Below are 13,952 nucleotides of genomic sequence, written 5' to 3'. Positions count from 1 at the left end.
ATTTCATATCACAAGAGGCACCCACCAGGGATGCCCACTGTCACCAGTGCTTTTTTAGGTCGAGCCTAGGTAGCGCGCAAGTGCAGTTTCTCGACATGTTGTAATCTACATCTGTGGGCTTGCAACATGCCCATCTCATGCCCATCACTTTCATTCGTTCGTTCCCTGGCCTGCCTTTCAAAAATCCCTTGATTTCGTAGGTAAATGCTTTATGTTTGTCCCGCCTTGAGGCCGCTTAATTACTGCCTTGGAGACTAACCCTGTTACATGGATAATGACACCAAACTTCTCCATTTTAAGTTCCTACAGTGTGCTTACATATCCCCTGTTGACCAACATAAATATGATCAAGCACACACCTCACACCTTCCTAAATGTCATGCTCCTGCGGCAGATTTCATCCACATGGCTTGGTCCTGATGATCTGTTCAAAAGTATTGGGGCAAAATCGTCTCAAAATTATCCCATATGCTAGTATCCCAACTGGACGCTGACCCACTACTTGCCTTGAGGGGATATATCCTTTATGCTCTCCTGCCTAAACATAAAGTTGCGATTTATTAGGGTGGGCATTCTCCCCCTTTTAGCGGCCAAGCGGGTTACCAGCATTACATACTGCAACACTACTAGTGAAATCTTTACGTCTCTGCAACCCCGACTCCAGGGCCAAAGATATCTGGCACCCTCTACGCAATTATCTACTGTCATTCACATCCCAGTCCCAGGAAACGTGTTCCACCATGATCGAACACCCCACTCCCTCACCTACTTAAAATGCTGAGTCTGTTTGCCTTGGGCCTTATGCAAATCCCCCCCCATCCCAATTCAACCCTGTGAAGGACCCACAGCATGGGTACATTGCTAGCCTCCTCTCACTAGTCCCCATTCCTTGTAACATCCCCTCACTAGTCCATAGTGCTCTACATATCCCCCTCCCCCAATTTGGTACTCTTACGGGAGAACAAATGTAACCTCTTTCCTCATACAGAGTGTTACGGACTTTGTAGCTAAGGGACCGCATTATTCTGTCAATAAGGAATTAATTTAATTTCTACAGATTTTCTTGTTGTTGACTTTGCCTATATATCACTGGGTAGATAGCCTAGTTGGGTTTGATTATACTCCTCTTTCACTAATGCTGACTTCATGTATGATGTTGAACACACATACCACTGTTTGGTATTGCTGTACGCATCAGAAATATCCACCTTCATGAAAATAAATAAAAACAGTTATTAAAAAAAAAAAAAATACAATTGTTGCGTCCATTACACTTCAGAATTACACACAAAATTATTTGTTTTTGCTTTCCGAATTGCTGCATGTGTACAGTGCATTTACATGTATTTACTTTTTGTTGTGTGTTGTACAAAATGACATCCTACAGCCTTTCCTTTGACACACTGTACCCCAGCAAGTCTGTCACATAATCCACTTTACTTTTCTTTCCCTCGCTGCAAAGTGAGATGAGTTTGTAAACAATCTCTGTGTAAAAAACATTAGCAGCAATTTAGCAGACAGTACAGCCTGACATTGACCATTGTCTTTAAAATGCAGCTTAACTGACAAGTTAAATACAGAGTTTAAAAGCTTCTTTATTGTTTTTACTGTCATGACCAACCAAAAATCGGGTCATGACTCAGTTCGGAAAACACTGGTTTAGAACATGGTATTTTCATTTAAGGATTTCAAGGAAAGGCTTTCATTATTTGTGTTCTAAACAGCTCCCAGATGTTAAATGATCTGAATTTGAAACAGTCCTATGAAAAGACCAACAGAAGTGAGATTTATCTTCATGCTCAGTGAGGCAAATCAGAGATCATATCTGTATATTCTGTGGCATTATGTTCCTAAATAAATATCTTGGGTTTCGTTCATAAGGACTCAAAAATGGTGACTGCCTGAACTATTGTAAATAATGCACATACAAAGAGCTTCTTAGCAACTCTGTTTATTTCTTTAGTGAAACAGATGTCATCCACTGGGATAAAAACTGGTTTGGAGAGTGTTCCGAGACAAGTGAGCACATGCCCTCCAGTCAGAAGTGTTAGTGTCCACTGTTGACCAACAACAACAGAGAGACTTACTTAGTATGACCTCACTGTATTGCTCGCTAGATTCTGCCCTTGGGGCACTATCCCTATGAAGATCTCACCCAGGAAAGCTCTGATAGGGGAGTTCACTACTGCAACTTTCAAAAGGAGTTGGGGAGGGTCATTCAACTCTTGTGCCTATGGTTGTCAAATCTAAGTTTCTCCTCCTTCAGGGCTTACTGAAGATAAACCACTTTCAGACACACAGAGAGCATCATCTGGTGCAGTCAGCTCGGTATCTGGAGACCACAAAGTTGTCATGGGCTGTTGAGACTCAGAGGATAAGATAGGGGCATGATTCTCAGACAAAGGCTTTATAGGATCAAACAATGTGGGTAATTATCTAATTCTTCCCCTATATGTTGAAGGTACTTAAAGCAAATCCTTTATCAAGGTCTAGGACAACACAGACTACATTGATGTGCCTTGACGTTAAACTAGAGCTGTCCGAGCCCGTGAGCATAAAAAACACAAAGCCAAATTGTGCTCTGCATGGCACTTCAATATTGACTGCAAGCACACTCACACTGTTGATTTGAGGAACCCCGTAGATATCATCTAATTTCCTCAAGCATGTGAGGGAAATACATCATATAAAAACGCCCTGTCAAAGGAGGAGCAACCAAGTAGGAATCTTTTCCTGGCACTTGCCATGTTGTCCTAGCTTGGCCTCGATTCTTACTTGCTAACTAACACTTCCTCTCCTGTAGGGCATTTCCTGGCAGGTTTCACTTTTCTAAACTGTGTGAAAAATTAGTAAGGCATACTAGGCACCTGTCATGCTTATTCTTTCAGAAATTCATTGTACCACAAGGACATCTTTTAAATAGTGCCAATTTAGGTAAAAAAGGATGCAATCAAGAGATGGAGCATATTCTTTAAACCACACAAGAGTAACAATTTAACAAGGCAGCAGTTGAACTTCATAGTAACAATACAGCACCTAACATTCTTAAAAGTGCATTGTCAGTGTCATCTCTTGTTAAACCCTATTTATGGGAGCACTATTCAAAGTTCAAACTCCAGCACCGGCAGGGTATAAGCCATAGTCAGACATTTTCTCCAACGTGTGCCCAGAACTTGGGCCAACATTGAAGGGGCACTTCCCTTGAAATCCGTGGCTCATACATAAAGGGCATCCTAAAAGGCAGCCAAGGAGGTAATTCTTCACATTAAAACGGTGCTTTAGTCAAATGTCCTTTCTCAAAATAAAATATTGATTAAATATTCCTATAAATTAAAAAGGTAAAAAGTTGCATCTGATGTGCAAGTTTTTTAGCAAATTATTTTAAATTTTATAACTGCACACATGAAAACGTTCTTGAAAATTACATGATCTCAGATATACTTTTTATCTATACCACAAAGACGTTCATGATAGAAAAACTCTTTTGTAAGCACCCTACCTGTTGAGATGTGTGTATATGTATTTATAAAAAGAAATATGTTTTTGAGAGCAAACGTGTATTTGTTTTCTCAGAAAAATTAAAATCATTACCAACAACAAATGACAATTTTTACAAAGAACAAAATAATGGAGAAAAACTTCTAGTGCATATAAAAATAAAATAACTTTAAACTGAACAAGGAGAATGGAGAAAGCTAAAAGCTGTAGCTGATGTCACAGACTCAAAGCGTGTGTGCTTGGGTACTAGGTTATTGAGAGTTCGACATTCTAGTATCACACCAGGTGCAATTTATATTGCCAAGGAGTATATGCCATTCACATTTATTTCCCACTTTTTTCAGACCAAGTCCAAACTATGAAAATGAAACAAACTGACAACAGAAACAGAAATACTGCAATTCCTAAAGGCACATTACTTGTTTTACAACCAAAGTGTAAATACTAAACAACTTCAAGAATAAAGGAAAGGCGAGACAAGAGGCATACATTACAACAGTCAAAAAAGTTAAATGGCCCATTAAAATTAAAAAGCCTGTAAATTAATAACCTAGACCCTTGCAGCTGATTTTCTGGAGATTTCACAAAATAACATCAGCATATATGTTGTGTGAGCGCAAACTTTCATCAACCAACACTTTTTTTATAGCTTCAAAATGTGCACGTAAAAGATGAGAACTCCTGTTGGTAAGTCACTGACATTTGAAGATGATTTTATGACAAACTCAATCAGTGAATTTCTTTACTTTGTTAATTTTACACATTGAGATTTCTTAGTACTAGCTAGGAGTTTCAATTACCACATAATAATGAGGAGCCCCAGATTTGGCAAATGGTGACTAGTCGGTTGAACATATAAAAGAATCGTCTTGTGCTGTAGTTCTGGAGTGAAATAACTAGATTGAATGATGTGTGGAGGACCTAGACAAAAATAATGCCACCTCAAATTGTGAATCTTTGAGGAGTCACTAACCGATAAGTGGATCAGTCACATGTGTCCAATCAATGCAGCACTGTAGCTCCAACTGGTAATGTGATTGAATGTAGAGTAGTAGGTGCTGGTAAAATCCAATGCCTGCAATCAGGTGAGTCCGATAGGCACACTCCAGGGCACTGCGACTGTGGATGTGCTGTGAAGAGCAATATACAAAGATGAATGAGTGATGTTCTTGTTAAAATGAACAAACCGTGAACAAGCCCCTATTTTTCTTTTTTTTTTTAACCTCAAAGCATTCTGAAATAAAAGTGAGTACTGTGATCTGCACTTTCAAGGCCTTGGGATATACCCCCACAGGGACAAGTATTTGCTTGTTTTCACAATCATAGATTGGAGATAGGTTTCTCATTGCAGTGTAGGTAGTTAAAAAAATGGGTTTTTGTTTTCGGGAACAAGAGCCTCCAAACTGGTACAATTCGTGTCAAGGGGATTTAGCCACATGAACAAGATAATAAACATGACAAAAATTACACATTTTCTCAGAGCAATAAAATCAAGGTAAAATACTTGTTAGGCTCATTGTCTAATGCGTACCAGTAACAGATGAGTTTGTAACATTCTCACTTCTATAATAAGCATGTAAGAACATTTCCACCTCATATCTCTTAGTAAAGTTACCCCAGGACAATAATAAAATAAAAGCAAATGCCAGAGGTAAGGTGTTCCCATACACATGTAAAAAAACCTACTCATAACTAACTCTGCTCTGGGAACCTTCATTCAAGTTATAAGCATGTAACATATTTCACATGTGCAGGTCCGAGGACCAAAAGTAGTCATATGAAAACTTTGTTTATGGACATCAATTAGAAACAAGACCTAGCTTAAACATCTGGGTGCATTTAGGCCACTATAATGTATCCCCTTAAAATGTATGAAAAGGCAGTGTTGTTAAGTAGGTACAGGATTCAGTAATAATTACTAAGTTGGCCAGGTAGGCTACTTCAGCTCCCACCAACATCTTACAGAGACTATTAGACTTATTTCGAAAGAGATGTTGCCTTTGATTTAGCTTCACCAGGAAGGCAAAAGGGTTATTTATGAATAGCTTGATGTGGAACTAGGCTTACAGTTAAGTAGCCTTTAGCAAACACAACAACAGAATAGAGTATGACCCTTTCCCATCACTCATGCAAGAGACCATGGAAGACAGAAAAGACATTAACAAGAGGGGGAAAAAACTTTAAAATGTCAATGCAATGCAGAGAAACACCATACTTTAGTATCTTGTCAGGAGTCAGAATCCAGAAGTAGTGTCTTATGATGGACGGTTTATGCGGCCAGGTCAGGTATGTAATTAATGTGAAGAATTCTAAGAATTCAAACATGCTTTTGAAATACACGGTTGTGTGCATTTTCATAATGTGGCAACAAATTAAAACTAAGGGCTGCTTACACACTGTTAACATTGTGTCAAACGTAGTGTAGGTAAGAGCTGGTTGGTGTTTCAAATTACTTTGGCACTGTCAAGATTACCACTACACTTTTGCTATAATGAAACTGCTCTGACGGAGTGAAAGGAGTAGGTTAAATATAGGGGCAGGAGATCTGATTCATGTTAAAATTTGATAACCTACAAGCTGAAGACAAAATAGGTTCCCAGACCTACTTTATTGCTTTAAACGATTGATAAGATTCATGAAAATAGATCATTAGTATTACACTTTACACGCTGTCTATAAAAATGCCTGCCAATTTAGCAAAATCATCCTTTATTTGGCATACAGAATATATTACGGGAACCATTCCTTCATAAGGTCTCCTGAAACAATCATCATTAGAATGGTAAAAATGTGATGTCAAAAAACAACCTTACGGACTTCTATAGACAAACACAGTAGATCAGACTTAGCTAAAGGAGGTAAGGCCAAAATGTTTCTTACTCAAACAATCTTGGATCAATTTTCTTCCACTTGCAAACGTTATACATTCTGTACTGAAAGTGCAGGTCTTTTGTGTGAATGTCTTATTTCAGATTCCTCCAGCAGGATGCTGGGCTTTTTAGAAAGTCCATGTACACGGGTAGGTTCAGAACACTGACTATGCCACACTAGAACCTTCTCCAGTAATCTCTGAGCTTCAAGAGACTTAATAAAAAATGACTGAACAGAAAACCGTAAATGAAAACTCAATCAGCTGATAATACATGTTAAAGATTTACTGTTCTGAAGATTTCAAACTAGAAGTCTGTGCCAAATCACCTGACCAACTACATAAAAATTTTGGATCTCCTTCCTACCGGCTGGAGACAGAACATGTTAACAGTTCTCCCTCAATTATCTCTCCTTTGACTCATCCAAAATGCCTTCTACTATTATGATCTCCCTAACCCCTTTCTGCAGACTCTTCCCTCTGCCATGTCTCCTTTACTCATCCCAAGCCTCACCCTATTACTACCAACTCCCAATTAACACTTCTGCATTCTTCCCTCCATTATTCTATTTAAACCTACTAACAAACTCATATATCCTCTGCTCAAATTAATACTGTACTCCTATTTCCCTATAATAATCCACCACTAATCCTTTTGTGTTCCAGAGTATCGGGCTACTCGCCCAAAAGTGCTTCAACGGCTCGTATGGGGTAGGAAGCTCTATAAGAATACAATTACAATTGTAGGTATTTTGTTATTCTTCCCTTTGAAATAACAAATCCACAGTCCTTTGTTAACTCACATTAAGGAGGGCTAGTGAAGAAGCAATTCCTCCGGATGAATAATGCTAAGTATAAGAAGTGATGCTGCTCCTAGAGCTCAGCAAGAGTATATGAAAAGGAGATGGTATCTCTTGTGTTACTGGGAACTGTGAAATGTGTCTAAGTAAAAAATTGCAATTTGTATTCCAAGTATAGATTTCTCTCTCCATGGTTGGTGAGGTTAGTCTACTCTGCTCTTGCATGTTTTAAATGGACAGAATATTTCATATCCACAGAGGCTATTGGCACATCATCTTTGTCTCAAAGGTAAACGTAGAAGTTAATTTACACACTATTTTGAACAAAGTGTGCTACCTCTAGTATCAAGCAAGAGTACTGCATCATCCACTACTTCAGTATGGCAGAGAGCTTTAGAGCATGGTCCATAATACCTCAAAACATCTTTAGAGCTCCTAAAACACAATTGTGAGCAATTGAACTACCAGGCCAAACATAATATTGCTTTACCGAGGCGTTAAACATTCTACTGTTTAACACAATTTATTTAGCATTCTACAAGATTACAAGCAGCACACAAAAGACACTACTATAGATTACGAACAACGCTGAATTATTTTATTTGACTTCAAAGCTGTCAATTTAAAAATTGAATAGACGCATATGTATCAGCATTTCTCTGAAAAGAACTACCAGTTTACTTTTTCCATAAAGCTTGCTCTGTAGTGCTACTGTGCAATACCAAAGTCTTCAAACATGCTCTTCATAGTCAGTTAACCATTTCTGATGTGAACAAAAAAAACATTTTTATAAGGCGATGATCAGCATATCTGTGAAAAGTTTAACAGAGTGCAGAGACATATTAACTGCAAATACTTTCTGGGTCACATCTCTGATCCAAAAAGGGAGTCCAAATTATACAAACCAAACCTTTTTCAAAAGGTACAAAGAAGTTAAAGAATATATTTTATAAATCCTGTGAGCCACTAGAAGTAGTAGGTACAGAGTAGGTACAGGCCTCGAAAAATCTACTCAGCCACTCACTATGGTGGATTTATATTTTATCAGGTTGAGATATTTTGGGACTTACTGGTCCCTTCTGGCAAATTGACAAAGAGGGGGTGTTCTGTTCAGTCAAAAAGTGAAAGAGCAATAAAGACACCTTTAAATCTTGTTTTTACCTCATCACATTTGCTGTGTGTTCAGAGAGATCAAAAGTCAGATTGCCTTCTTACAATTACTTTTCCTTCTGACTGCAGAGTTCCATTATTTTGTAAAGTGCACTATCTTGACTACTGTGCAAAGAGCGTGAAGTGAAAGGCTGTAGGGTGCCAATTTTATTCCTAATACACATTTAATAACTAAAATTCAACAGTACAAACATTTCAAAATATATTTCAGAAGTTGCGAAAGCCCACTTTTTGTACTTGTGTGTTAAAAACATATATACTTTAATAGGATGAAAATAAATCCGAACACTTTACTTGGTGATGTGCAAATGATAAGTATGTTTTTGGAAACCCAATTTTCACAGATTACTGTTAATACACTATATAGTTTTATCAGTAAAGCTGCAAGTTAGTGGGAAGGTTTTTGGACATTTCTTGGAAATTTACTGTCTGTACATGACAGTATGCTACCACATCATGCTTTACTAGTATATTTATCAAACGTGAGTGTTTAAACAAACTGAGAAACACTCCTGCCCTGATGGCAATGCTATTAGTAAACTAAGAGGTAAGTCTTGGATCATGTGTACCCTATATGTGGGCTAGATTCTTATTACACATGGAACAAACATTTAGGCTATTTGATCAAACAAGAGAGGTTTTTTTGGACAGCAGAAATGACTAACTCTCATATTTGAAGGTGCACTCATGTGAGAGAACAAAAAGGAGACTAAATATTTGCACAGAATCACAACTTGAGACCCATTTATGGGTCAAGTACATTAGAGTTAGGTTGAGAAGATTTTTCAAGTTAATCGACCTACTGGTCTAGTAACATGTTTAGGACTTTGAGGTCTGAGGTAGTTTACAAAAATCAGAACGAGGTCTGCTATCACTCTAATGCATACACTTCTAAGAAATACACTCAAACATTCTTTTTCGGCAATTGCTGTTAAATAATTAGGAAGGTAGTAGTTTGCTTAATTTGTTCAGACCCAGACTTGTATGTGGGTGATGGGAAACACTGTAGGGATAGATGGACTGGCTTTAGTTTTAGCACCATGAAGCAGAACTCTCTCTGATCAGGTTCTATGAAATGGCAGGTAATTCAAAGGTGTGTTCCCCAGCCACTCATGAAACCACTAATTATGGCTGCCTGAAAAGAGAAGTACGTTCTGGGAAGTTGATCTAGGTTTCATCCCAGGCACAGTAAGATGAAAATACCACAGTACTGGGGATGTGAGGCTCAGATTTCAATCCTATCTCCTTAGCTTTGGCACTACTGGTCCTATAGACATACCTGCAGAGGTTTTGTGAACTGCTGTGATTAGGGTGCAATTAAGATAGAGGAAGCCATGAAATATGGTTATCTGGAAGCCAGCAATGGAGTCGGACACGTAGTCCAGAGCTCCTGCTGCCGAGTCCCGAGCAGAGGGGCAAATATCCTGTATGGGGTACTGATCCGACCCCACAGGAAAGATCCTGAGTCCCCAGGGACCGTGGGGAGCCCGAGGCACGAACAGAGATGGGCACACAACAGAGAGAGGGGCGCCAGCAGGTGTCACGAAGGGTCACGCTGAGATGGGCCCCAGGCTGCAGCTCCCGCGGCACACGCTGTGCCGGAGGAAAAATGAAACACAGAAACACAGCAATGAACAAACGGAGGCGCCATCTCCGGACCCAGATTGGGGGGCCCATGAAGACCCTAAGGCAATCCAGCAAGACGTCAGAAAGACAGTAAGTCCAGGGGCGGGAAGAAGTAACGGCCGCCATTTTCAAAGACGCGGAGGGAGGGGCCAAGACGATCCCCCTGGGGGGGGGGATGGGGAGGCAAATAAAACTAAATACACACCAACCCCCCCCCCACCCCCCACACCCTGGATGCAGATCAAAGGGGGCCCACGAAGACTTTCCAAGACCCGGCCCATAAAGACCCTAAGAACACCAGCACTGCCCCAGGATGGCGGCGAATCCAGAGGTGGGAGGAGGCAGAAACCTCAACCATTTCAGAGATCGGGGAGAGGGGGTTGAGGAGCGCCCGAGGGCCCGAAGACACCGGGGAGGAGCGGGACAGTCCAGGTATAAGGGGCCGTAAAACCCAAAGACGCAACGTTGCGCTTGGTGAGACATAGTATAGGAGGTTCCCCGAGCTTGTGAACAAAATCAGTAAATAACAGAGACTGAAGGGGACCCAAAGCAGGAAGGGAAGAAGATATAACCACCATATTTTGCAGGGCCCACAAGGTAAAATAAGCAAAGAAGGTACTCTAGGACACCGAACAGAGGAGTGGGGCGGCAAGCCTAAGGCGAAGCCGCACAGGTCCCAGAAGTTGGGGACACAGCCCATGCCCCATAAAGTTTCCAGACATCGGAGGGGAGCTGGACAACTGGAGGGGCATGGATGGCAGTAGACGCCAAGACGTCACATGAGAAATTGAAGCGCCCTGCTAACCAGCCGGCAAGTTGGTGCCCGGGAACAGCGGTAGTTAAGGCCACAGAAGTGAAGCACAGTTAGGGGACACGGGGAAACACACACAGTGCGCTGGAGCAATTGGGAGAGCGAGAGAACACACCCGTGCACTGCAGCTGAAACAGTACAGATAAGTAACCGAGTAGCAACAACTGAACGACTGTGGAAATCAAGAACAGAGATCACTTGCCCCGCCCCCCTCCTCTCAGATGTAGATGGGGAAACAAAGAACTGGTAAAGATATGCCTACAGGGCCCTCTCCAAAGGATGCTACGAGAGAGACGGCCGGAGGGGCTGAAGTGCTAACACAACACACTGAGGTGATCCTGGCAGCTATACAGGAATCCAAGACGGCCTTAGAGAATTAAATTGCAATGCTGGCGGGGGAGGTAGGTCTTCTACATTATGACGCGTTAAAGCAACAGAAGATATGATGGGCAAGACGGCCCCACAGGTGAAAGCACTCACGCAGAAACTAGCACTCATGAACAATGAAATAAGAACACTGGCCACTAAAGTGGAGATGCCGAAAGCCGGTCTCTGTGACACAATATACGCCTGGTGGGAGTCCCGGAAATGACGGAGGGCCTTTCACTAGAACTTTACATGGAGACATGGCTGAGCGACGTGGACACCCATTAAATTCTTCTCGGTGGACGGGACCACAGGATCCCCGAGACGACTCCACCGTCGGGGTCATATCCAAAACCGATAATAGTGCAATTAATGAACTTCAGGGAGAAGAGATGTGATCCTCCAGGGGACAAGAAAAAGGGGCCCCTAAAAAAATTGAAGGAAAAGAGATAAACATCTACCCAGACTATACGAATATGGTGCAGAAACAGACAGCACTCGCCACAAACAAAAAGGTAATCCGCCACAATGATATAAAATACGCACTGCTATGCCCGGCAAAACTTTGGATCGAACATGAGAAAAAAAGCACACTTCCTGGCATCGCCTCCAGAGGCCTGGGAATGGATAGAGATGCAGGGCCTTCGCTACGGCAATCGAATCGGAGAAGAGGGCACCAAGACTTGGGCTACGGGTAAAAAGAAACACAGAGGGGCAGGAGCCTGGGTGGGACCTGCCGCTGCACCGACACAGAAACAAATGAAGGCTGCGCAAATGAAGGCTCTCTGGATCTCAGGGGGACAACCAAGATTTGGCTGAGTGACAGATGGAACTAGCTGCGGACGCCGGAGGAACTGGAACAGAACAATCAGGGTCGGGAACAGAATTGGAGATGGATCAGCCGCCTCAGGTGATCCCAATGACAGTAGTCCTGCTGGGCTAGCAGATAATTTTTCAAAACAGTAATCAGTAAAATCATGACTATGGCTCAGCGGGAACGGGAGAAGAAGAAGTGGAGGAGGGCCTCCGAGCCTCCTTTGCCCTTTCTCTCCTCCTATACACCCCTCAGAGATGGGATGGCAGAAAACGAACAATGAACAGTGAAAAACAAATTGCAATTCCAATGATCCACGCCTCAGAGAGACATACAATGGGGAATGAGGGTCTCCAATCGGGGGTCTGGGCTAACACATAGCGTGAATTGAGGGGGTGGTTAGTTCTACAATCACAGCATGGTAAGGTAGGGTGGGGGGTAGTTGAGAGGAATGGTTTACAGTTCAGTTTAAACGGGGGGGAAAATCGGGAATTCAATGTCGGTACAAAGGACATGGGAGGACAATCCCATAAATAAAGATAGACTACCCTTCCTGGCACCATTTCAATCGGTAAAGAGAAACTGTCCCTCCTCACATGGAATGTTAATGGATTAGGAAATAAACATAAGCGAAGCCTAATACATAAAGCCGTTTCAAGATATAAATCAGACATAATATTCTTTCAAGAAACCCACCTTGTAGATGCACAACATAAGCTATGGAGAGGGGGGAAATACAAAATAGTGGGACACACGGAATTTACATCCAGTTTCAGAGGGGCCATGGTACTTATTAAAAAAGCTCTTCCATTTCACACCACCCACACAAGGGTAGACCCATACAGCTGTTACATAACAATACCAGGGACGTATAAAAACACACCTATAATATTGTCAATGTGTACCTACCCCCGGGTCTGCAGGGAGAGGTGCTCCAAAAAATTGGTACAATGCTCACGACTTCCCCACCCGCATCAATACTAATGGCAGGTGATTTAAAGATGGTGATGGATGCAGAAGTGGATTGGGCTAGTAAATCGAGCAAAGGATGCCCATCCAGGGGGAAACTGGAGGGTTTCACACATGCAATGGGCCTGTGTGATGCGTGGAGATATCTCCACGGACAGAAAAAGGGATACTCATATTATTACTGTCCACAACACTCACTCCAGATTGGACTATTTCTTAATCACAGCAGACTTACTACCAAGAATTAAATAGGCGGAATGTCTGGCTAGGGGGATTAGTGATCATGCCCCACTACAGATTATACTCTTTTCGGGACCCCGACCACCAGGGAAAGGATGGCAGATGCAAACATGGAGACTACAAAATACGAAAGTGGTCAAGGACCTTGAACAAGCCATTCAGCACTATTTTATTGAAAATGAGGGGTCAGTGCAAAGCCCGGTAACCCTTTGGGAGGTCTATAAAGCTACTATCAGAGGAGAGATCTTATCAGGAGAAGTAGGTGAAAGACAGCAAAGAGAAAAGAACGGTAACATTAGAAACTGAACTTCTACCTCTGGAACAGAGATACGCAACACAACCGACACAAGAGGGAGTGTCGCGTGGGCTCTCATTATCCTAAATGAGACTACTGGATTTCTAGGCAGCAGGATCGATAACGGTGTGGGGGACTGAGTCTGACCCACGTGTAAGGAACTCTGTCACCCTAAATCCGGTTGTTGCTCCGGCTAACTAGCAGTGCCTCATTTCTCCCACGGGGAAGAAATGATTGGGCAGCCGAGCGCATGACATCTTTGGAACTTCTCAGGGAAGTCGTGGTCACTCAGATCCAAACCAACTCTCTCATTGACTATATGGTCTCATATACAAATGACAAAGACAGTATAAGTTTTATATAATATTTTAATAAAACAACTGTATTTTAGATATTAAGGCGTGAGCCGCAATAACCAGAACAATACAACATAGTAGGATTGATATAGTAACCAGGAGAGTAAAACATAGAAATAAAGCTATCATAATTCCTAA

The 13,952-nt window shown here is 41.7% G+C and overlaps 1 protein-coding gene across 1 annotated transcript in view; it reads right to left on the bottom strand.

Annotated features, from left to right (window-relative positions):
• The window catches only part of SMG5 (SMG5 nonsense mediated mRNA decay factor), a 344,692-nt gene that overhangs the window by 292,104 nt on the left and 38,636 nt on the right, over nucleotides 1-13,952 (bottom strand). The window contains exon 4 of the mRNA XM_069218000.1: nucleotides 4,472-4,628. Coding sequence (XP_069074101.1) covers nucleotides 4,472-4,628 — 157 coding nt within the window. The remainder of the gene's footprint in view (nucleotides 1-4,471; nucleotides 4,629-13,952) is intronic.

The sequence above is a fragment of the Pleurodeles waltl genome, chromosome 12 (genome assembly GCF_031143425.1).
Source record: "Pleurodeles waltl isolate 20211129_DDA chromosome 12, aPleWal1.hap1.20221129, whole genome shotgun sequence".
NCBI classification, from domain to species: Eukaryota; Metazoa; Chordata; class Amphibia; order Caudata; family Salamandridae; genus Pleurodeles; species Pleurodeles waltl.
This window is presented reverse-complemented; position numbering and strand designations above follow the sequence as displayed.